The 22,638-nt window shown below is 38.5% G+C and overlaps 2 protein-coding genes across 4 annotated transcripts in view; one reads left to right on the top strand and one right to left on the bottom strand.

The window, feature by feature from the left end:
• Positions 1–5,923: 5,923 nt before the first annotated feature.
• Positions 5,924–22,638, bottom strand: part of spns3 (spinster homolog 3 (Drosophila)) — a 21,897-nt gene continuing 5,182 nt past the window's right edge. The window contains exons 1-13 of one of the 3 annotated variants that reach the window (XM_042431589.1): positions 14,160–14,283; positions 13,019–13,265; positions 12,842–12,907; positions 12,350–12,486; positions 11,690–11,841; positions 10,937–11,003; positions 10,708–10,850; positions 10,088–10,240; positions 9,796–9,985; positions 8,271–8,336; positions 8,079–8,177; positions 7,772–7,943; positions 5,924–6,445 (exon numbers count right to left, since the gene is read on the bottom strand). In XM_042431589.1, coding sequence (XP_042287523.1) covers positions 6,378–6,445; positions 7,772–7,943; positions 8,079–8,177; positions 8,271–8,336; positions 9,796–9,985; positions 10,088–10,240; positions 10,708–10,850; positions 10,937–11,003; positions 11,690–11,841; positions 12,350–12,486; positions 12,842–12,907; positions 13,019–13,244 — 1,539 coding nt within the window. In that variant the 5' untranslated portion in view covers positions 13,245–13,265; positions 14,160–14,283 and the 3' untranslated portion in view covers positions 5,924–6,377. Of the gene's footprint in view, positions 6,449–7,771; positions 7,944–8,078; positions 8,178–8,270; positions 8,337–9,795; positions 9,986–10,087; positions 10,241–10,707; positions 10,851–10,936; positions 11,004–11,689; positions 11,842–12,349; positions 12,487–12,841; positions 12,908–13,018; positions 13,266–14,159; positions 14,284–22,638 lie in introns of those variants that run through there. The other 2 variants (XM_042431587.1, XM_042431588.1) reach the window with 2 other exon arrangements.
• ube2g1a (ubiquitin-conjugating enzyme E2G 1a (UBC7 homolog, yeast)) overlaps positions 18,926–22,638 on the top strand; it is a 6,460-nt gene continuing 2,747 nt past the window's right edge. The window contains exons 1-3 of the mRNA XM_042431591.1: positions 18,926–19,150; positions 21,649–21,751; positions 21,900–21,997. Of these exons, the coding sequence (XP_042287525.1) occupies positions 19,105–19,150; positions 21,649–21,751; positions 21,900–21,997 (247 nt within the window). The 5' untranslated portion in view covers positions 18,926–19,104. The remainder of the gene's footprint in view (positions 19,151–21,648; positions 21,752–21,899; positions 21,998–22,638) is intronic.

The following is a 22,638-nucleotide window of genomic DNA, read 5'->3' as shown; positions in this document are numbered from 1 at the left end:
ATGCAAACAGTGCAGCCTGGCAGGCTCAGCAGAAAATGATCAAGTGATACTGACAAGAATTGCTTTTGTAACTCAGCAGAGTGACATCCAGGATAAGAGAGGATGCAGGAAAAAGAGAAGAGGGCCAAAGCCGCCCATGGTCTCATGCGGAGAGCTTAGGAGGGAGCCCCAGTAAACAGTTGTTCCAGTCTCCCTCTCTGGACCCCCTGCCTCCCCTCCTCTTTCTTTGGGATGTGCTTGATATGCTGGTCATGTCTGTGGGATCCTGTGTGTTTTTCCATCGCTCAGAAAGGCTTGGTGGACCTGGACCTATCTCTCGCGTTATTCTGCTATGTGGCCCGGAGCCATTGAGTCACTGCCCCAGCCTTCCTTCCTGTCTCAGCTCAGGGCCAAGCCTGCAGTGCAGGATGGGAGATAAACCCGCTAATCGCTGGGCCCCGCGCCTGCAGGACGATAAGGCAGACTCTCTCTGCGCTCGCTAACATGTGGCTTCAAGTAAAGTTTAAATGTCCCACTGACACGTGTGTCTATCAGCTGTGCTTCTGGTGAATACATCTCCACCTCTTTTGCTCATTAAGTTGACAAGAACCTACACAATGTATATGCAGTAATGATATTCCTTGTGTCTTTTAAAATAAAAAAACCTAATAAATATGCAGATTTGATGGAGAAGTGCTGTATCTGACTCTTTTCAGGACAGTAATGGGATTAGAAAAAATGGTCTATTACCTCCATTCTTGTTTAACCTGTATGACATGTCCAGGCAGTTGAATGCTTGTAAAACTGGTTGTGTTTTTTGATTATATCATCATTTTCTCTATGATGATTTGGTATTTTCCCCTGCAGTTCTGTTTGTTAATCCCACCAAAAGCTGCTGTTTAAATATATGTAAATATGTATTTTATTCTCTATTTCTTGGCTTTTTCTTCTGTGAACTGTGATTCTCTCAATAAAGTCTTTTGAAACTTAAATAAATAAGCAAAATGCTAAGCAATCAAGTCAATCAAACGATTGAAGAATTTTTAAAATACAGTAATCGCACAACATTTTGTGATTCTCCCATTGTTGCTTCGGTCAGCCATGTTTACATCCAGTAAAATACGCACATTTCCCCTTCCTGTGCTCAGGAACAAACCTTGGAACAATCGTCCTAGTTCCCCTGAGTACACTATGTACGTTAAAGTTCCTGAAGGAGAGAATGAACAGACTTCCTTTATGTTTTGTTCACCTACAGTGATGCATATATGGTTTTATCCCTTTATAAACGGGGCTCCATAGTGACAGCTTTAGTCACTGTTACCTCTCCTGCTCATGAAAAGCAAGACAACACTAATTTTGAAGCATCTCTTTCACCATATAATGTCATGATATCCAGTTGTGTGGGCCCCATTTCAGTCTAACTCTTCTGCAATTGATCTATTCTTGGACGAGAAATGTACATGCTCCATTTTTATTTGACCCATGTCATCCATTCATACAATTGGTAGAACTGGTTTACTCAATGATCAGGCAGTGAAGCATCTAACTGGACTCATTTCACACAGGCCAGTGAGCAAGGGGCTGGGGAAGATCTTACTCCATTCATAAGCAGTGAAACTGACAGCATTAACATAGACCCTCCAATAGACTGATGTAGTTATATTGCCAGAATATTTGCGTGTAACCACCAGGATAGGTCTAAAAGGAAATTTACGAGGAAACAAATATCAATTCTCTACAGCAGTGAGACAGCAAGTCTGTCAGCAAGATGACAAAGCTTACTGTAAGACTGGGCTGTTATCATTAACACATGTTTGAAACTGTGAAACTTTCGAGTCATGTCTGGTGGCATTAGACCACCCCGCTTCAATTCTTCTGACATACATTTGTTTTTGGAGCCGGAGCCGTCTGGGCTTCAGTCAGTCTTGAGGTGTGGGCTCTGCCATTCTGACCTTCTCTCATCCTTTGTGACCTCCTGACCCCTGCACTGTCTGTGCCAAACTGTCGCTTGCTGGAACAACCGCACCCCTCCTGCCATGCACTCCCAAACTCAAGCAACAGAGTGTCTGGCAGCAGAGCAGCTGAGGATTTGAATAGATATGGGCTGATGTCTCCGCTCCTTGGATGTCTGATCTTGGGGCAGTACTGTGCAGCGCAGTGGCAGCAGGAGGCAGAGAGACAGCAGCGACTAAATATAGTGCTCAGGGGCAGAGACAGTGACTTTTATCTGCCCTTTTAATTATTTATTCGACAGCTCTATCCAAGCTGGACTCCTTGGGCCTGGGTCATCAGTCTCGGTTGATCTGTCTGGGACGTAAAACCAGCTCAGACTCCACTGTCTGCCTCAATATCATCATGTTTGTCTCCTTTGTTTGAATCATTTCCCTCCAACTGCATTCCTCACTGAAAAAACTTGCATCAAGCTCTGCCTAATTGAAAAAGAAAAGAAATTTGAGCTGCTATACGGCTGAGGTTGACTTGCAGTGTGACCAGATCTGTGTGGTGCTGTAGCTCATATTTATAGACTTTGTAATTACCCCATTGCCATGGCTGTGTCTGTGAATCAGCTCTCTCTAGTCCAGTGGCCAGCAAACCTCTGAAACAGGAATGCTAAATACATAGGACCAGAATGTGCATGTGCCATTATAGGGCAAACCTCAGATTTGGCTGCATTTCTGTTGTAGCCCATATTTCTACTCTCAGCTCCAAACAAAGTCATTTGATTGACAGTGAGAAATGGTTTGATTGATCTGCTGTGTAGCCTTTATTAAAAAACTTAATCATACACAAACTGCAATAATAATTCATAAAATCATTTTTCAAATCAAGCTGAAAACAAATAATAGAACTGACATATTTTTTTATCAAACACTTTTTTCCCCACATTGTTTTGTTTCCAGTGGTGTTTCATTCTTTGACCGCAACTGGCTTAATTGCATTTACAATTAACAAATACCTGTGTTAATTAACGCCAACCATTTTAAAAATGTTGCATGTGTGCATGCCTGTGTGATTCATCATCCTCAAAAGTCCAATCAACACATTTGTTCTTGTACAGTATCACCCATCAAATACACACAGAGATGTACATTTTATAGAAGTTAGGCAGCATTTAAATAATAATGCTGTTTGATTTCTATTTGCTTACATGTTTGTTTCTTTTTTTATCAGGTATTCTGTTCTTTTTCCTCTTTTTTGTATAACCAACTTGTTTTTACCCTGACACTGAGGCGTAAAGATTGGAAGGCCCATATGATGTAATTTTCCAAATAAAGAGCCGCACAGAGGGTGGAGAGTGCTCTTCCACTGTATGATGTCATGTCACTGCAGCAGTTTTCTGGCGATAAGGAAAAAGTGCAAATTCACATCCATAAATGTGGTTTGACTTCTCTTATCACTGTCCTGCGGCCTTCTATGGAAGGGTGACAGAGACACAAAGAGGAGTAAAACCAATATTCTGGTAATATTTTTATTTTCTTTTTATTGTTGATACATGACAGTATTCTGATTGAGGACTGCGCTATATATGACCATGTTTCTGTGTCCGAGGCACGGCTGTTCATGACTAAAATGTTCCCCATCCTTGAGTAAACACTGAGAGTATCCGCTCACCCCCCCAACTCCTGGATCCCTCATTGATTGGCCTGGACAATTTATTAGCCATTGTGACAGTTTCCTGTACAGCCAGGGTCGACAGGGGAAACGGAGAGGTATGCAGATAAAGTGCTCAGAAACATGGTGCACAATACCTATTGTGTTTTAATTGCAGGTTGAACTGTTACCTCTTGAATGTTTTCCACATGCCTTTTAGTGTGCGTGTGTTTGCTTGTTATTCCACATACATGTCCCTCTGCCCACTGTATTCCCTCAGCATACTGAGTAATCACATAACTTCTGGAAAATCACAAGCATAAGGCTGAGATGTTCAAAAACAAAAGGAAATACCAGTCAATTCCACAATAAAGCAATGAAACCTTTAACAATGGCTTAACGTCCTTGAACTACAGCTTTCATTCATTTGCAAATGTCAAGTTCAGTCAACAGCTTCAACACTTTAACAGGAAATATTTTCTCACAAATGTCATAAATCAGCAAAAAAATTATTCTTGTACAAAATTCCACCTCAGCCAAGTTTTCTTTCTGTGCATCAGTCATTGAGACTAACCAATAACATGATGACAATGTGGCCCAATTATTGCTTGACCTTGTACCTGAGAGTGACCAGGGCAACGACCTTTGACCTCCCAGTGTGGTTTACTCCAGTACAAAACAATGGGGACATGCAATGACATGCAGCTGTAAGGATTTGCCAAGGGACGTTAGAGACCGCTGCAGCAGCTGTCTGAACAGTTTAAAAATTGATTGACAAGCTGCTGTCATACCAGGGCATGTAAATATGTCCTGTTTGTCTGCTGTGTGCTGGGTTTTACCAAGAGCAGCAATGCTGAAGACGATGAATGTCAACACCTATCATGTTCCATGAACTCAGCAGAGGTCACAGACTTACACTCGCAGTTTAGAGTTCAGTGAATAAACACTCAAACGGTATGCAAGTGTCAGAGGTAAATGCTCATGTGGTTGCTTTAACATACCGTATGTCACACAGACAACTGTAGGAGTCGTCTACGGCAGTTATATTTATGAGGAGATCCTCTGGCATCTGAGAGAAAGAGGTGTCATGGTTACAGTAATGACATGCCTGTCCAAAAGTCCCAGACTACTGCATTTCAGTCTGCACTGTGTTCATGTTGCCTGCCTTTACCATACGATATTAAACGTGATTACACATTAAATTAAAATTGAAGGCCTACTCTTACAGTAAAATAAAAACTATAAGGACAAACACCTATGAAATCTAATACTTTGCCTTACTCTCCCTTTCACACCTTATCAGGTGGGATTAAAATGACTGCTTGCTAAGCAGTGTAGAACATCTTGTAATTTGTTTTCCAACACGCACACTTATCACTGGAGTCATATCATTACAGTGAGATTGTTACACGTAATGGTGCTGCCCAAGATGGACAATAAAGGCCATTCTGCACATATGCTGCCAAGAACACACTTAGGTTAGCTCTACTGGCGATCCCTAATCAGTAAACATCTGGCAAATCCACTGTACCTCCCCAATGGTACACAACTGGCATCCTCGTGATAGCATCTTTTAACAGTAATGCAACGACGCCATCTAGTGGACACTTAAAAAAACTGAGGTGAAAATAGGAAGAATACACCTTTATCTTTAAATTAAAATAGATCACATCTCACGTTTTATTTTCACAGTGCAACATACAGCCAGAGTTTTGAGACATTTTGAGGGTAGATCCAGTGAAATCTGTACGGAGGGGTCAATTATTTCATGGATTTCCATCACACAGTTACAGTAAATACAGAGAGTAGAGAATGGAAATCCTCCATCTCTAACTTCACTATAGCTGCATATGTTGTGGTCCAGCCTGAGGCCCCTCTGCTCCTCATTAGGAGGCAGCAGCTGCTTTCTGTTTGGGACGTTCATAAATGGAGAGGTTAATCTGATGATCCTCAATATGGATATGTGGGCAAAATCAGCATATTCTGCCAAGGGTTTATGAACTAGATTGAGCAGCAGAAGGGGGATCTCCAGTGCAAACTGGCTATCTGAGTATAGACGAGTGTCAGCAAAATTCAGGAGAATCATTAAGAAAAGAAAAACAAGTAGATGATGAAATTCTTGTGTCAGCAAAGCAGTTCTAATGGAGGCTGGACTATCACCTGCAGAAAGCTTAAGATTTATTTAGCTATATATTTTTCATGGATGGAGAGTCAGTTTATACACTGTTTCTTTGATTAAAGATACATCGATTTTGTAGTGTCGTCTGTTAAACTGACAGCAAAAACAGCAAGGTGTATGGTTTACTGTAATATGGTTTGGTGATGAAGCACAATGAAAACCACTCTTCATGAATTACAAATGCTTTTACAAATTTATTGAAAATTTCAACATTTCAATTCAGAAAATATAAGCATTTCATTTTCAAGAACAATATAATGCACATTGAATCATCCACTGAATGGGAGGTAATATTATAACAGCTTATGACCTGCTCCCACTTTGAACTTACACTGAAGTGTTGCTGTGAGAAGGAGAGGCAAATGCGAATGAAGTTCTTTTAAAAGGTCATCTTTATCCAAAATCACAGAGTACCCGCTTTCAAGCAAATTTGTGATTTTAGGCGATATGAATCAGGCCTGAGTGAAGTATTAAGTGCATCTACACAATATGGTATCAGACAAACATTTTTAAATTTTAAAATGATGAAAAAGGCAGCTCCAATGCCCTGTTCTCCATACCTGCATTTTTTAAACTTAACTTCAAATATTCACAAATACATTTATTGCATGTTTGCTTTTGTCCAGCTTTACTCTTTTTTCTCATTGCTCAGTTCCACAGCGGGCTCAAATGCAGGACCTGGCTGTGGTGGAGAATCTTCTGATAACACACACACACACACACACACACAAACACAAAACATGTGAATGCAGGATGAGAGTAAGGAAAATAACAAGCAAATAATTATTTTCATTATTGATTAAGTGATTGATTATTTTCTCTATTAATTAGTAGTTTGGTCTACAAAATGTAAGAAAATGGTGAAAAATGTCAATCACTGGTTCCCAAAGCCCAAGATGCAACCTAAAATGTCTTACCAGAAAAATATTTACATCTAAGAATCTGGAACCAACATCAAAAATGACTCAAAATGATTAAGTGATTATCAAAATAGCTGTCGATTCACTTTTTGTCAATTGACCAATAAATTAATAGATTAATCAGCTCATTAAGCAGCTCTAGATCAGATAACTGTATGTCAGACCATGTTAGGAGGGAACCAGTTCTTATCTACTAAGGTGATGCCTACTAAGTAGGCCTCTCGGTGCAGCTGTGCCACATACTGATAAACAGTCCAACAGAATGGAGAGTATGTAGTCAACTCAGATCCAAACTAGAAAGACAACGTTGTCTTTATAAAGTTTGGCCCATCTCTGGCTCTGACTTGTTAGAGAACTAGACTGCCAGTGTGTTAGTGGGGCATGTGTGCACATAAGGGGAATTTGTTCTTAACTGCATAAGGAGGAGTGCTATTTAGTAATTAGTGAGTTGAATAAAGATTATTGTTCAGGAAGGGACACCCCAGCATGTGTGTGACACTGACATTAAGAAACAAACATATTGGTGATAATATTTAATACTTAATCATGTGCCAGTGTGTCATCCACACAAAAAGCCTGGGGAGTGTTACTGCATATGTGAAAATGTATAAAGCCTTTTGTGGCTCCAGAGAAAGCTGTTTAAAGTGTGCTAAACTGCCTCAAGTGATGTTTGTTGGGGCTGAAGATTACATGGTTATAAAACGAAATGAATCTGGGAGTGTGGAGTCGGAAAGAAGTGAGGTTACCACACCTCTGTAAACTGCTCCTCATCTCTGCATGACAATATATAAGCCACAACTAGCATAACAGAGTTGAATCTGGCGGTCAAGTTACATTGTGGGTAATGTAGGCGCCAGGTTTTGAGAAGGAAGAAGAATGCATGGAATAAAAAAGACAATAGGCTGTTTTCGGTTCTGCCATATCAGTTTTCTTTTTTTTTTTAACTGTTCATTTCTCCATTCTCAGAATATTTAGATGTTAGATGCTGTTTAAAAACAGCAGAATTTGCAGAGAATTGTTCTGTTTGGGCCTTGGTTGTACTCTGTAACACCATTTTCACCATGTTCACAAGAGAATGAAAGGAGAGTAACTGTCAATTTACCTTCAACCAATCGCTCAGCTGCCCTCCTGTCTTCAGTAATGTACAAGGCAGTCATGAGGAAAAACACTCCACCCAGAACCCCAATAAATGGGCAGATCAGGAAGCTGTACTTCAGACTGAGGAAACTCCACTCAGGGCTTTCAGGTTTAGAATTGCGTATAGCATCAGAGACCTACTGGCACAAGTGTGAAAACAGCATTGGTGTTCAATCATACACAGAAAATGTAGTTAATCAATCTGAGGTACAGTGAATGAAACAGTACCACTAAAAAGAAGCTGAATGTGGGAAAATGAAACTATTTCTCACCGCTCCTATTAGATAAGGACTCCCAGCGTCACCCAGAAGATGACAGACTGTGATCTGGAGAGCCTCAGCTGTCGACCTTCTGGTCGGTACAACAACATACTGAAGAGAAAAGTAACACAAAACAACCGGTTGACTTCAAGCTTCAGCAGACTGTTTCATGTTTTTATTTCCAATCACATCATTCAAACTCACCAGCAGCATATCAGCCAGGAGGGACCAGTTCAGTGATAACAGCAGCTCAGCCAAGAAAACGAAGACCTGAAATGAGACATTAATAAGGGACATATCTAAGACAATCAGTAAGCAATAGATAAATTGATCAATTAATCAGTTGTCCAATAATCACTTGATAAATAAATTAACAGCTTGATTTTTGATTTTCCACATCAAATGTCTCTTGTTTTACACTTAACATTATCACATGTTCTTTATGAGCTTGTTACAGCATTACGTTGAAGCTGTAACACTTATACTTACTGACATAATCAAACCCCACATGCCATGGCTGCACTAATATATTGTAAAAATATTTTTCATGTTTATTTTTTATGCATGATTTTACGTCAACATTACCCATAGTTCATCTGGACATTTTGTCTATGGAACCATTGACATCTTGGATAGAATTTGAAATGTTGACTTTTCTCAAACCTTTAGTAGCATCATGCATTATTGTGGACTATACATTATGGACTAAAATCAATCAATATTTAGATGGATCAAACAACATTTTGAAAATTTAAAAAATAGAACAAAATTAATCAAATTTTAAAATTAATGATTATTACATTTTTGATTTGTTAAGTATTTCTTCATTATGTTTTATAATATGTTCTATAAGAGTTAAAGGGCAAACATCCCTCTGAAAAACAAACACATTCACTTTGAAGTGTTGCTTAGGTCTTCACTATCGTTCAATATTGACACTTCAACCATTAGAAGAAATTTAAAAGGTGCTGTTGCAGATCCCAGATGTTAAAGAAGCTATCACTGGTTAGAGCTGGCTGATTGACTGCTGACTGGGGTTAATTTATCAAATCACTGAGTGACATAAATTGACTCCTTATAATGAAAATCACAGGGAGACAGTTTGAACATCTACATGTGGCTATAAGTCGCAAATATTAAAGGATAGGTTCACATTTTCTAAAGTCTTTCTTAAAACAATACTCACATGCTTATATGCAAATTGAAACAGTCATTGGTCGCTGTAATTATGCCTCTTGTCCATAGTGTCTGTGAAGAGATGCCTTCCTAATGTTAGACATGCTGCCCTGTCTAAAGTTCAGCCAAACCTAATGTGAGGCTTCAGCAGTCTCAGTTAGTCAAATGCCGACCTTCTTACAGTCTTTTTAGTGTGAATGTCCCTCTTTGTGTTTCCACACACATTGTCCCTGTGCTAAGCTGTGGTTGAGGAATAGCAGCACAAGAAGGAATTTCATACTAAAAAGCATGCAGTTAAGGAAGATACTCACTTAAGCTGTCTGAGAGTGTTGACGATTTGGAGTTGGAGTCCTGTTTCTTCAGAGATAACAGCGACTGATAACTCTTTCAACATGCATGTGAGCATGTGGAAAAATGTGAATCTATCCTTTAAGTTTTGTTCTGCTTCCAACACTGCAGAAACTGTGGCACAGACATTCAGGTAACTAAATCCTTTGTTTAAAATAAATATTTAGCTGGAGGCCACCAACAAAGACAGAAGTTTGTCTCTTACGTAAGTAACTGGAATGCTTGATGATGCCGCAAAGATGACAACAAAGAGGCAGGGGGTCGATCCCAGCATGCCCACAGCGCAGATGAGTGGGTCAGCATAAGGCACTTTGTTCCTGAACCATCTGGATAAACCAGTGCCGAGACACACTCCCAGAATGCCCGATGCCACCGTCACACCACCGAAGATAAGACTGTAAAGGGAGCAGAGGCAGCCGGCATTGTAAAAACTTTCAAGACATTTTGAAGGACATGGGGTAAATGGAGAGTGATGCAAGTCAAAGGTCACACTACACCTGTTTGAGCGGTTGAAGAGCTCTTCGGTAGACGACTGTTGGGTTGCCTGAGAGATCTGAGCTCTGGACAAAAAAGTGGGCACCCAGAAAGCCAGAGCTCCGGTGAGGAAGGCCATAGCCGTCACTCCCATTGATGACCACACATAGCTTTTACTAGGGTCAGAGTAACAAAACAAGAAGATCAGAAAATATAAGTAATATCTCTGTTAACTTTAGGGACTAATGTAAAATACTACGGTATTAATCATAGCCTGATCAATAAATCAGCTGCGACAATATATCCGCTGATATTAACTTATTGCAGATATATCAGTATCTGTATATATTTAACAAAAATTACAATACAGTAATGCCAAAAACATGTTTGAGATTTAGAAACATGTTAGATCATTTAGAAACAGTGACACCGTTACAGAGTTTACCCACCAGGGAGCACTGATATATTTATTTTTCAGCTGTGAATGTTTAGCTCAGCACACAATATCTTGGTCACAATTCTTTAATAACCAAAATTAAGGGATCCTTATCAAAAATATTTGTTGTCATCTGATTTTACTCTCAATAGATAGCTGTATCAGCCAGACTATAGTATTAATCCAGTGTTCATTTCAATTTCCTACTTTTTCAAAAGATACTTGACATCCTCCCGGTAGGAGCTCTTTCCTGTAACTCCTACTCCATGGGTTTCTGCAGCACCTCTGGGTGGGTTTGGGCATAAGAGCACCAGCAAGATAAGTCCCACTAGACCCAAGATGGGAGTGACCTGACAACACAGAAAAATGTAAATGATATCTATCACTGTCATTGCTCAACTTACATTTACATTAGTGATTATGAAACTATCCTCACCCTGAGAGCCCAGTGCCAGTCCCCTGTGAGACTCGTAACTGATGACCCCACTATGTATCCAAGACCACTGAAAACACACAGAATGATAAAACCATTTGAGAGTGATTGCAATGACATAAACAAGCTTAACAATATGGCAGCATGTCTTCTGGTATTTACAGAAAAAAACAAGCCTCTTTGCATATTGATTTAACTTTGAACAGTTTAAATGACCATACTTTGGATTTGGATGGTAGTTGATTTGGTAAAAGCTCCCTTTACATCACTGTCTGTCATTTTCCAACTAATTTCATAGCTTAGCAAGTGTTCAGTTTCTTTCAGCACATTGTAAAAATTAACTTGCAAAGTGAGACTTGAAGCAGAATTTTGTTGCTATGGCTCTGTTATCTCTGCTTGAAAGCACATATTGTTTCAAAGGAACAATCCTTTAATCCCTTTCACACTGTACATGGTTTTTTATTGTTCATCTCTCCAATTTGATTTTCCAACAGCACTATTTTGTGAATGCTGTTGGCTCTAACATCTCAAATGCCGGAGTTTCCCACTAGAAGTAAATGTAGCATTCACATGACATGTCCGAACAATCTGTGCTTTCAGTTTCACTCCCACACAACAGCAATGTAATGTTACTATTGCTGTTTGGAAAGAAAAAGCTATGATATGCTTGAGAAAAATGGTGAACATTTATAATTAATGGGTTAAAACGTGGGGAAAAAAACACAGCTGTAGAAATAAATTGATGTTGTTTCTAACCTTCCAACAGGGATACAGATGTAGAAGGCAGAGATCATGAGGAGCCGTTTAGGCCCAGTAAAGAGGTCACCAATGATGGTGGGAGCAATGGTGGAGTAGCTGGCCTCTCCTACCCCGACCAGAGATCTCAACAGCACCAGAAGCCAGAAGTACTGAAGAGATCAAGACAACGTTTAATCTCAAATACCACAGAGACCCTCTCACAGTTTGACATAATGCCATTCTTACAGCCAAGAACAGTACAATTCATCAATAATACATATCTATTTATTTCCCAAAGAAACTGCAGAATATACTGGGATTTCTCTTTTGTACTTCATGTTGATGTCTATGTTGTGCACTAAACAAATTTACAACATGCTTCTCAGTTGATAATTACTATGTTGACTCACATAACATTTGCTTAAGCATCTATCTAAGCTTAGTATGTTTGCAGCCCTAAAGATAAGTATCTTAAACCAGAAACAAACTCATCAAAATCTTCCTGTCTGTACTCATTTTCATTCTTCAGCGTCATTTTCATTTGAGGAGTGAGTGTGTGATGAGGTCAAATGATAGAGGAAGGAACACTAACAAAAAGCACTATGAAGAAATATTTTCTGATCTTCCTTCTTCTTTTTTTAAGTGTAGATGAAGTCATACAGCATATTTATCACTTACCGACTCAGTGACAAAAGAGCTTCCAGCTGCGGTCACAAGCCACATACTCAAACCTGCCGACATGATATATATCCTGTTGTAGCGGTCCCCGAGGTAACCGAAGAAAGGTGCCAGAAGTAAGAAACTGCAGATGAAAACTGTAAGTGCGTTAATATTTTAAGCCCAGAATCAATTCTGACTTTATAATGTGACAATACATGAAAACACACTCATGAAACTTTTAAGAATAAAAACCCAAGTAAATATATAAAAGTGTTGATATCTGAGTAATCTACTTTTGAACCAAGAAGTGTCTCATTTATTATTTCTTGTCTTGCAATAATAAACAGTGTTCTGCAATTTCCTTGCAGCACATGTTGCATGATTCTATCTTACTTATGTACAGATAAAATGGGGATCTTCAACATTTGTGTGGCCTTTTTTTCAGAGTTTGGAACATTCATCTCTTAAAGGGATAGTGCGTGAGTATGTCAAGAAGATGCATCATCATACCTGTCTGTAGAAGTCCAGCTATACTGTCACTTATGTGAAAGAATGCCTGAATGATGGTAAGGACACCTACATAACAATAAAAAAAAACAATTTATGTGTAAGACCACCAAATTAGAAGCAGTACATGGTGTTTGTTGTTAGGCAGTGTTGTCATATGTACACAAGAGCTCATCTAACCTGCTATTGTGTACCGCTCCATGTAGTTGAGCAAGTTGATGTAGCAAAGCACAGCTACAGCTATGTAGGCACGTGTAGGTGATATGGCTGCTTTGTCCGCTTCTGTTGGTGCAAGTGATGAAACGCTGTTCACAAGAGAGCCATAGCGTAGACCAGGGCTGGTGCTCAGACTCCGTTCAGGCATCGGCCTGTCCTGAGGGGACGTGACTGATCCCTTTGGCTCCATAGTGAGCAGCTTTTTCTTTACCTGGAAATGGAGAATGTACAACCCAGTTTTAGAGAAATCCTTTATCCTCTACACTCACACTAAACATAATTATATTGCAGGGTGTACACAGAAGTTTGGAAACAAGTCTTATTAGACAACTCAATATAGCTCAGAGACAGGACTGAATTATTGAATTATACAATTATACAGTATATAAAGAAAATAAATGTTTTCAAGTGACTACAAATTATACCTTCTCTTGCTTTCATCTTTAAAATGAAGTCTAATTGCTTCACAGAACAATAGGAGACTGTCTCTATCCCATCATACATTTATTCAACTCATGACTCACTGAGAGAAACGTTCAGGTTATACTCAATTGCAGCTCTTATGGTAATCTAGTTTAGAGGAAATCAGATAATGTGGTTTGTGGTACCACTTTTGAAATAGTCCTTATGACACAAAAGACAATTACACAACTAAGAACAAATCATCGCAACAATGTTAAAAAGACAGAAAAAGGAGAAGGAAGATTCTCAGTTAAGTTTTTTTTTTTCCCTCCAGCAGTCTCACAACAGCACAAGACGGGTTTGTAACCACACAGTGACAGTTATTGGGTGATTATGAGTTCAGAGGTATATTGACGAAGGTAGGCAAGATGTTGGGTGTACAATGTAGAATCCTAACAAATATTGTCAAGTTAAAACTATAAAATAATAACATAACAGGATAAGAAATATAAAGTATAAAATACATAACATTGTCCTTATAGAGAAGCCCTCATGCTTTCTGCCCAGGTTACAGGATCAATGCAGTTTCTCTCTTGAAGATACATTATTTTCAGTTAAAGCTTCATTACATTGTCATACAGGTACAACTCCTCAGCTATCAAAACAGTCTCTATAAACTTGAGAAATAGATAGATTCACGTACGTGTTGATGATGTCTTGTTAATCTTCCTTGTTCATTCCATATTTGCAGTTGTCAGATTACAGTGTTGCTCAGTGTGTCTCTAAGGTTTGAGGAAGCTAACTAAGGCCTGAAGAGATATGCCTCAAGAGATATTAGGTTAGCAAGGGGATCAGCCCATTCTGGGTTGGTCATATGCTTCCACACAGACTTCCACTGTGATGCAATGTTGTAAACAAGCCAAATAATCATTTCAGTCTTCTCTTCCTTTTTTTCTTTCTTTCAGTCTTTATTATAATAATGTTAAAAAAGATTATATGTGACTGGCTTGGTTCATTAAAAACTTTTAGCAGGTTTATTCACACAAGTCACACAACAGCAAGACAAAAGGACTCAGATGGCACATGTGGGTGTCAGGTGGTAAGCTGTAAGCCTAGATGAATGTGTTGTGACTTTCATCAGTGGTTCTGGCTCTGTCATTGAAGCAGGAATTGTTCAGATACATACTGTATTTGGATTTTGAAAGAGAGATATTGCCTCTGATACATTAGTGTGTGTCAATCCAATGGATGAAAAGCTGCACTAGAAAAGCTGCTAGTGCACAGTCTTTGTGAGACGGCTCTGGTAGCATATCTTTCACACCATCACCAAAAATAAGATCTATGGTTAAAATGATTGTCTTCAGAACCTTGCTAAGACATATGTACGGAAGAGGATATGAAGATATGAAATCTGTCCCCTCAGGAGACAAATAAACTGCTGCTTCATTGCTATTTTTACTTGTGTCTCAACAAAGCTGTGATCTGTTTATTTGGTGGCATGCAACCACTGCTCTGGTAATTTGTGTTCTCTTTGACATTACATCCCTGTGCATTAAAATACTGTAAGTGTAAAAATTAAAGCTTTCACTTCAGTCAAGTGAAGTTGTGACCTCAGAAAGATGGATCTTAAGTACCTTCTCCTCTATGGAAATCACTTTGTTTCCCATTTGAATGTGAATGTGTGTTAGGAATATTAACTATTCATATAAATTCTAGACTCATTATTGAGCAGCCCTAATACTAGTCGCTTTTATTCAGAGCATCAAATTGTCAATACGTCCTTCAGTGTTTTCTGCTCTCAAAAATGATCTTTAAAACGGTTACTTCAAGGCAGATTGCAAAGCTTCAAATCTTTAACAGGACGTTGTGAAAAAATTGCCTCTGTCTCAAGAGTTGAGTGTGGAAAATTGATGTTTTTGTCAGCAGGTTTGGAGAATCACATAAGAGACTTCACCATGTTCCTTGAGACAATGAAACCCTACAGATTATAAGCCTCACAGATGTCTCTTGGTCTCCACTGTAAGAACATCAAGCTTGTTCCAATTGAGCTTAAAGATTGTATAGTAAGTCACTAAAGTAGGTAAGTAAGTCACTTCACAAAGTGACCATTGATCTAATTATAGACCCTTCAGAATAGCCACAAGGCCACCTTGTCATGTAGTTCAGTGGCTTTTCTTGACTCTGACAACACTTATCAACCAGCAACACAGTTGCATATGTGGTTGCTGCTTGACGAGAATTGAAATTACTACAATCTACTGATCAACTTCCTCCTTAACACATATTGCAAGTAAGTATGTTGTGAACTGAAAGGTGTGAAATAATTTCTGTTTTTTAAAGGAAGAAGTAACCAAACTGAAATTAGTGTCAAATGAGAATATAGTAGTTGATGCCATACTGGGAGAGCTGCAGAGAAAAATGTGTAGACCTGAAAAAAATCATCCAAATGTGTGTATTACATGACATTATGCTTAATTATTTGTATGTGGGTTCATTTCTTCCTGCTTTCACAACTCTGTGTACTTTCATTAGTATTGTGATAATGATTTTTCATTATAGGCATTATTATCTGTAGTTATAATAGTAGTATAGGTAAGTACAACTTAAGTTACCTGTGATACTTAATTGTGATAGTATGCCTAAATTTTGTAATCCTTTTGTTGAGGGCTGTTAGCGTCACATCAGTTATTGCCATCTAGTGTTTACTGTAAGTATTACAGCTGTTACCTAGCAATCAGAATCAGTGTCACCCAGTACCCATTACTATTAACAACACCTTTATTAATGACATCTGTGTCACAGTCAAATAGCAGGTTGAATAACTCCTGCTCATATTCTGATGGGATGTTTCATGTAAGAGAAGTAAAAAACAATACCTTTCAAGCATTTTCATTTTTATAAGACTTTATGAGAGAGAGGAAAGTGGAGTGGAGAGAGAATAAGAACCAACATATAACAGATTTGAACCCACATCCTTAAGAGCCACCTGAAGGCTTCTTGTGTTTGATCTAAACAGTTGAACTATCCATGTGAGGGAGACGTGGAGAGGAGAAGACAGGAATGAACAAGTGACAATCAGCTCCACTTGTGATAAATCTTGTAATAAATTATCTTGTTAAGATAAATCGACTTGTGATCTTGAGATAACAGCATTAAAAAAATTATTGCAAGCACAGCCGTTCTCGGCTTCCATAGCAAGCAATTACTATGTTTACATTTTATTTATCCTTTGTTCAAGACAGAACCATACATCAGAGAACCATTCAACCCAACCTCCAGACAAGACCACACAAGTATGACCAGATTTCAACATGACAGTCAAAACATCATCTATGGTCCAATTATCTTTAGAAACATTATTATTTTCATGCTCTGCAGAAAAAGGATCAAGAAATGCCATGAAAGTGGTTCAGTTATCTTAAAAATACTAGCTATTGATTCCAGTATTTTTAACCAGGTTTGTCCCATTGAGATCAAAGATCCCTTTTACAAGGGAGACCTGGCCAAGAATAGCAGCAACACACATATAACGAGCACATAGATCTGAGTAACATTAAAATGATCAGATAAAACATATGCACACGGACAACCTGAACTCAATGTATTTCACCATAGTTTTAAAATTGTTCAGGGATACTATGTTTGGAAGTTTAAGATCAGTTTTCTGCAGCAGGTGCAGAAAACCTAAAAGCTTTCTTTCCCAGTTCAGTTCAGACTTTGGAAACAACGAATCATAAAATGTCCTGAGCAAGGAGATTGTAATTTTCATATTTCAAGTTTAAAGGAGAAGATAAATAATATGAATTTTGCCAAGAATGGATTTGTAAATAAAAACATACCAGTGGCTGAGGCGGCGTGCACATAAAGCAGGCCAGTTCACTTTTGAGTATAATACACAGTGGTGAGTAAAAGATCCACAATATGTAATGAATCTCAGAGCCCCATGACACACACTATTCAGCATGTGAAGACAGTGAGCAGAGGCATTCATGTACAACACATCACCATAATCAATGACGATATGAAAGATAAAAAGGTAGACTCCACCAATTTCTGTTTCACACAAAAAGAAAAGACTTGTTTCCATAGTAAAATCCTAGTAAAAGCTTCAGCTTTTTTGTAACATACTGGATATGTGCCTTAAAATACAAGTGGTCATCAATTAAAAACCCTTGGTATTTAAAAGTAGATACCAACTCAATATGTTGACCATTTCTGGTAACAATTTTCTCAGACAATGCTGATCTTATTGTTCCACCACTGCTAGTACAACTGTATATCAGCAATGACAAATCTTTCACATAAAAGCACCCCTGAGTCAAAATGACATCCTGTGGGAGTCTTTGACAGAATAATCTTGCATATAGCCAGAAGCAACATTCATAAATGTATCAATAGACATTAGTGTGTTTGTCTGTTTGGGGGTTTATGAGAGGGAAATGTTTTAGAACACATAATATAACCTTGGCCTTTTGTTGCCTCAGTTATTGTATATGGCTGCTTTGTGTGGTGATAAATAGTGAGGCTAATCAGAGATAAATGCTTGCTGAAGAAGTAAGGTGGTAGAAGGTAGAAGAAAATAAGTAAGTATGGCAAAGACTGGAGGAGGGAAAACATCTATATTCAATTCAAGTTTTAGAGGGAATATTAAATATTAAGTGAAAATGGACAGATTAAGGATAGGACATGGTAATGAACAGCCCACTGCATGTTACAGGACTGGTTTTGGTGAACAATGCTAAGATTCCACAACTGTAGAGATGATAACATGCAGGAAATATGTGGCAACTGAGGTTCAGGTTAACACACACACAGGATTAAAGAATATTGGATTATAGAAGACATTGTAGAGTGCAAATATTCTTATTGTATTTCATTCAGGACAGGACTGATGCAACAAACAACATGCAGGACTGAGGCATATTCAGAAGATGGCAGTAATACATCGATAAGGATGCCAGCTGCTATAAAATCTCAACAGCAGCAGATGATGCAACAGCAGAAGGGCCGATACTACTACCGCATTAAAAGAAAGGAAAGAGAAATAAGAGGAAGCAGTAGGAATAGAAAGGAGGAGGACATTATATCAAGGTTGAGGTTTGGTCACACCAGTCTGAGCAGTATATTAAACATCATGAATAAGCATACAGTGGGTAGATAGGAACATTGTGGACTACAGGAAACGGTGGAGCATGTATTTTTATACTGTCCTTGATATCAGCAAGAGAAACAGACACTTAAAAAGTTTCAAAGTTAAAGATACACTTCAAAGGAATCACATGGGACTTGGTATTAAAGAAATGATGCAGAGGAGTTCAGTTGATGTAGGGTACAGGGCTAGTTTCAGATTTTTTTTAGAAAATACAGGCAAATTGCAATGCAATAGTGGTAACTGTTCTGATCTACACTCCAATCCAGAAGGTGGCGGTAATGCACCTAAAGGCTGTTTGCCTACCGCCATTACAGAACAAAAGAAGAAGAAGAAGCTGCAACAGCAGTAGCAGCAGGAGAAGGCAACGACGAAGAAGAATGACGAGAATGCTAAACTGAAAATAGAGGGGACGGAGGACTGTTTAGCGAACGTTAATTTAACGCTGTTACCTCGAAATATTAACCATTGAACACAGCGGCATTACATTTCCTAAATTATGACAGAGCCTCAGTCAGCACTGTTACTCAGGAGACAGCTTGCAGGTAATTTAAACCTTGGCGTTAACTGATGCTAACGGTGCATTTTCTCGGACGCTGCCGTTAGCTGTGATTCAAACTGTTTTCTTGAACCTTCCACACTAACGTTACTGTCCCATGACAAACAAACTGCCTGGAGATTATAGCAGTGGATGGCAATAGACGCTCCTGACCAACTCACAGGAGTATGTTCCGACGTTGCATACTGATTTCAGTTGAAAGCCGCTGTCAGAAGTCCCAACGACTTTCTATACCGGAGGGCTAGCCACAATCAGTTAGCTGAACGTTAGCTTATAGCTGACTCGATATGTTTACATATATTTTAACCGTCATAACGTGTTGTTTTGCATTCTTATACATGCTGTTTGCTAGTTATATGTGATTAACGTGATGATAGTAACTGTTTTCTTCTTAAAACTTAAGTGACGTTACACTAGTTGACCCATTTTCCTTCGCTATCCACATAAGAGTTGTTATATTTAGCTGCTGTCACTGTGGTTAGCTGCAACACGCCGAGCTAACAAGCTAATGTTAATCTCGCATTGCCACTATTCGCTATTTTAACAGTCTGATGCGAATTCAATTTAGCAACCCTAATACTAGTCACCCTTCAAAAGCAGCTGAGTGGCACACACGTCGTTTGGGGCTCTTTACTCAAGATAATGTCAGGTTTTGTTTTAGGACTGTGAACCCCATATGCGAACTGTCAGGAACATAATGTGCTCCTTTGTAGGTTTCCAGATATTCTCTCTCTATAGTAGATAAATTCTCTCAAGATGGTTAATCTGGACCTGAATATTTTTGGAGTGGGATTTGATAGAAATGGTTAATTTATGTCTGAAATTCTAAATTACGGTTAGTATTTCTTTGCCTTCTCCATTTTTACTGACTACTAAAACTTGAATTTAAGAAAATGACCCACACACTTGAGGTTAGTTTAGGTAAGGGTTGTGCATTTAACAAGGGAAGATTTTATATGACAGAGACTGCTCATACTTCTGTTGTAGAGGCTGTTGAAATGAATATAAGCATTTTTTTCATGTCCTTTGTTGTAGACATAAGATAGTCTAAAGTCTAAAATTAGTGGCTTTGAAACCCATCAAAGTCTTTACCCATGGCAGTGTTGCCATGTTTGCTTGTAAGACATCAAGTGATTACCTTTAAAAGTGTCAGACTTCACTTGTAATACAGAGGCAGCAGCTCTAAAAATGTGACAGTATTTGAATATACTGAACAAAGGAAGAACACCAGTTAGTTTGCTAACCAACCAAGAAATGATATATGTACTGTCACATCTGCCAAGGCCGCCCAATAAATCAAAACATATATATATATATATATATATACAACATATATATACACACACATGTGTGTGTGTGTGTGTGTAAGTAGACAGCAACACAGATTGTTGGAAAATTCTCAAATCCAGTTAATATATTATTGTTCAAAATTTCAAATTGAGAAAGACTCAAGGTTACTTATTTACAACCATTTGAATCAGTCATGTTGCTGAAGTGCCAGCTGTTTTTGCTGGATTGTTTGGAGTTGATATGTGGATGTGATCAATTTTTGTTTACAGTTGAATGCTGCATTCAAGAATTACGATACCTAATGGCAAATTGGCCAGGTCCATAAGAATTTCAGCCAAATGGCAGGGACCTGGATGGTCATCCAGACATGTTGCATATCACCAAATTTGACGACTATTAGATATGTGAGAAGACTTGTGACAAAAGTGTCTTTAAAAAAAATAGAAAGTCTGTGTAAGTGGAAATGATGATGGCTTATATGGATCTGTGTGTTGGTAAAATACTTCTTTCACTAGAGTTCTGGAATCTAAGAAAAAAAAGATGATTTTTTGGGTTCACGGTTCAGAAATCGTAAGTGGAAGATCCTTTCTAAATGGCAACATATTGGTATTATCTGCATCAAAACCAATCAGTTCATCCTTGGTCCATTGTGTAACTTCCCACTAAATTTAACTGAAATCATTTTAGTAGTATTCACGATGTCCTGTTAACTAACAGATAGACAAATGGCACCATTTCAGTGGAGGAGATACAAAACATACATGGTTTCCACTTGTAAGTGACACTTTTACCCTCAGTACTGTGTGTAAGAGCACTATGAACTGATCTCTCACAAGATTTCTGATTAGAATCAGTATTCTAACAGCACCTATATAAAAGTTCAGGTATTTTGAATTTGTAATTATTATATAATTAATCATTCAAAATGAAATTATGTGTAAAGTTAGTCTGGAGAACTGCAGTGTGGCCTAGTGAGTGCGTGTGACTTGGCACCGGACTATTAGGGTGGTGTGTGGTTTCAGCAACATGCTTCTCCTTACTCAACCTTCAGGCAAGGCCTCTTAACACATGGGTTACGGTGTCTCATCATTGGTCTTCAGAAAAGCACAACATCTGCCTAGTTAACATACCGAGGGTACTATGATATGAGCCAATGACTATTTGACTTACCTTGGCATTTGTTTTTATATCTAGAGCTGAATAAAAACCCAGTAGAGGGATTCTCAGCAGGCCTGATCGAGGATAGTGATCTCTACAGATGGGAAGTCCTAATCATCGGGCCACCAGACACACTGTAGTAAGTCTATCACTGTCTTATAAATGGGGTATAGTAGGAGAATTGCTTTTGTTCTCTGAGCAATGCTTATCACTTCTAGTGGTCTGGATGTTTTATTTATCTGTTATCATCATATTGATTTTCTCTTCTATCTTTTTACTATTCACAGTGAAGGTGGCGTGTTTAAAGCTCATCTGACATTTCCCAAAGACTACCCTCTCAGGCCGCCTAAAATGAAATTTATCACAGATATTTGGCACCCTAATGGTAGGTACTGGTGTTGCACACTGTGAATGATATTTGCCTTTGTTTGCCAGATGACCTGTTAGAGGAAGTTGCGGTCATACAGTTTGTCTCAAAGATGTAAACATTGAGGCTATCCTATTGTTTCATTTTGGTAATGTTAAGGATTTTGAATTTTGTGATATCTGTGAATATTAAGGAACGTCACCCAGTGCAATGGTATGACTCATTCACATGTTTTTAATAGTTTTTGGACAACAACATAGGAAAAATATAGAAAATCACCAGCCAAATCCTTTAGTATCCTGGTGTGGCCAAGTCAAAATCCATACCTCAGTCCAATGCAGAATGTGTGATAGGATTTGAAAGTTGTTTTTTGCTCACTGTCCCCCCACTATCTAACAGAGCTTGAATTGCTTTGTAAGGAAGAATTTGTAATTAGACTGTCCAGATGTGCAAAGCTGATACAAATCTATCCACTTACTGTGGACTCAAGCCTGTAACAGCTACCAATATTGAATCAAAGTGGGGGGCAGATGCTTTCATAGTGTGTCACTGTTAATACCCAATAATCATTAATTACTTTGGCAGCTTATTGACTAAATGTTATATGTAAATCAGTATTAAAAGCAAACATTACCATCCATTATGTGGATGGAGAAATC

The sequence above is a fragment of the Thunnus maccoyii genome, chromosome 13, assembly GCF_910596095.1.
Source record: "Thunnus maccoyii chromosome 13, fThuMac1.1, whole genome shotgun sequence".
NCBI classification, from domain to species: Eukaryota; Metazoa; Chordata; class Actinopteri; order Scombriformes; family Scombridae; genus Thunnus; species Thunnus maccoyii.
The sequence above is the reverse complement of the archived record's forward strand: the minus strand, read 5'-3'. Positions and strand labels throughout refer to the sequence as shown.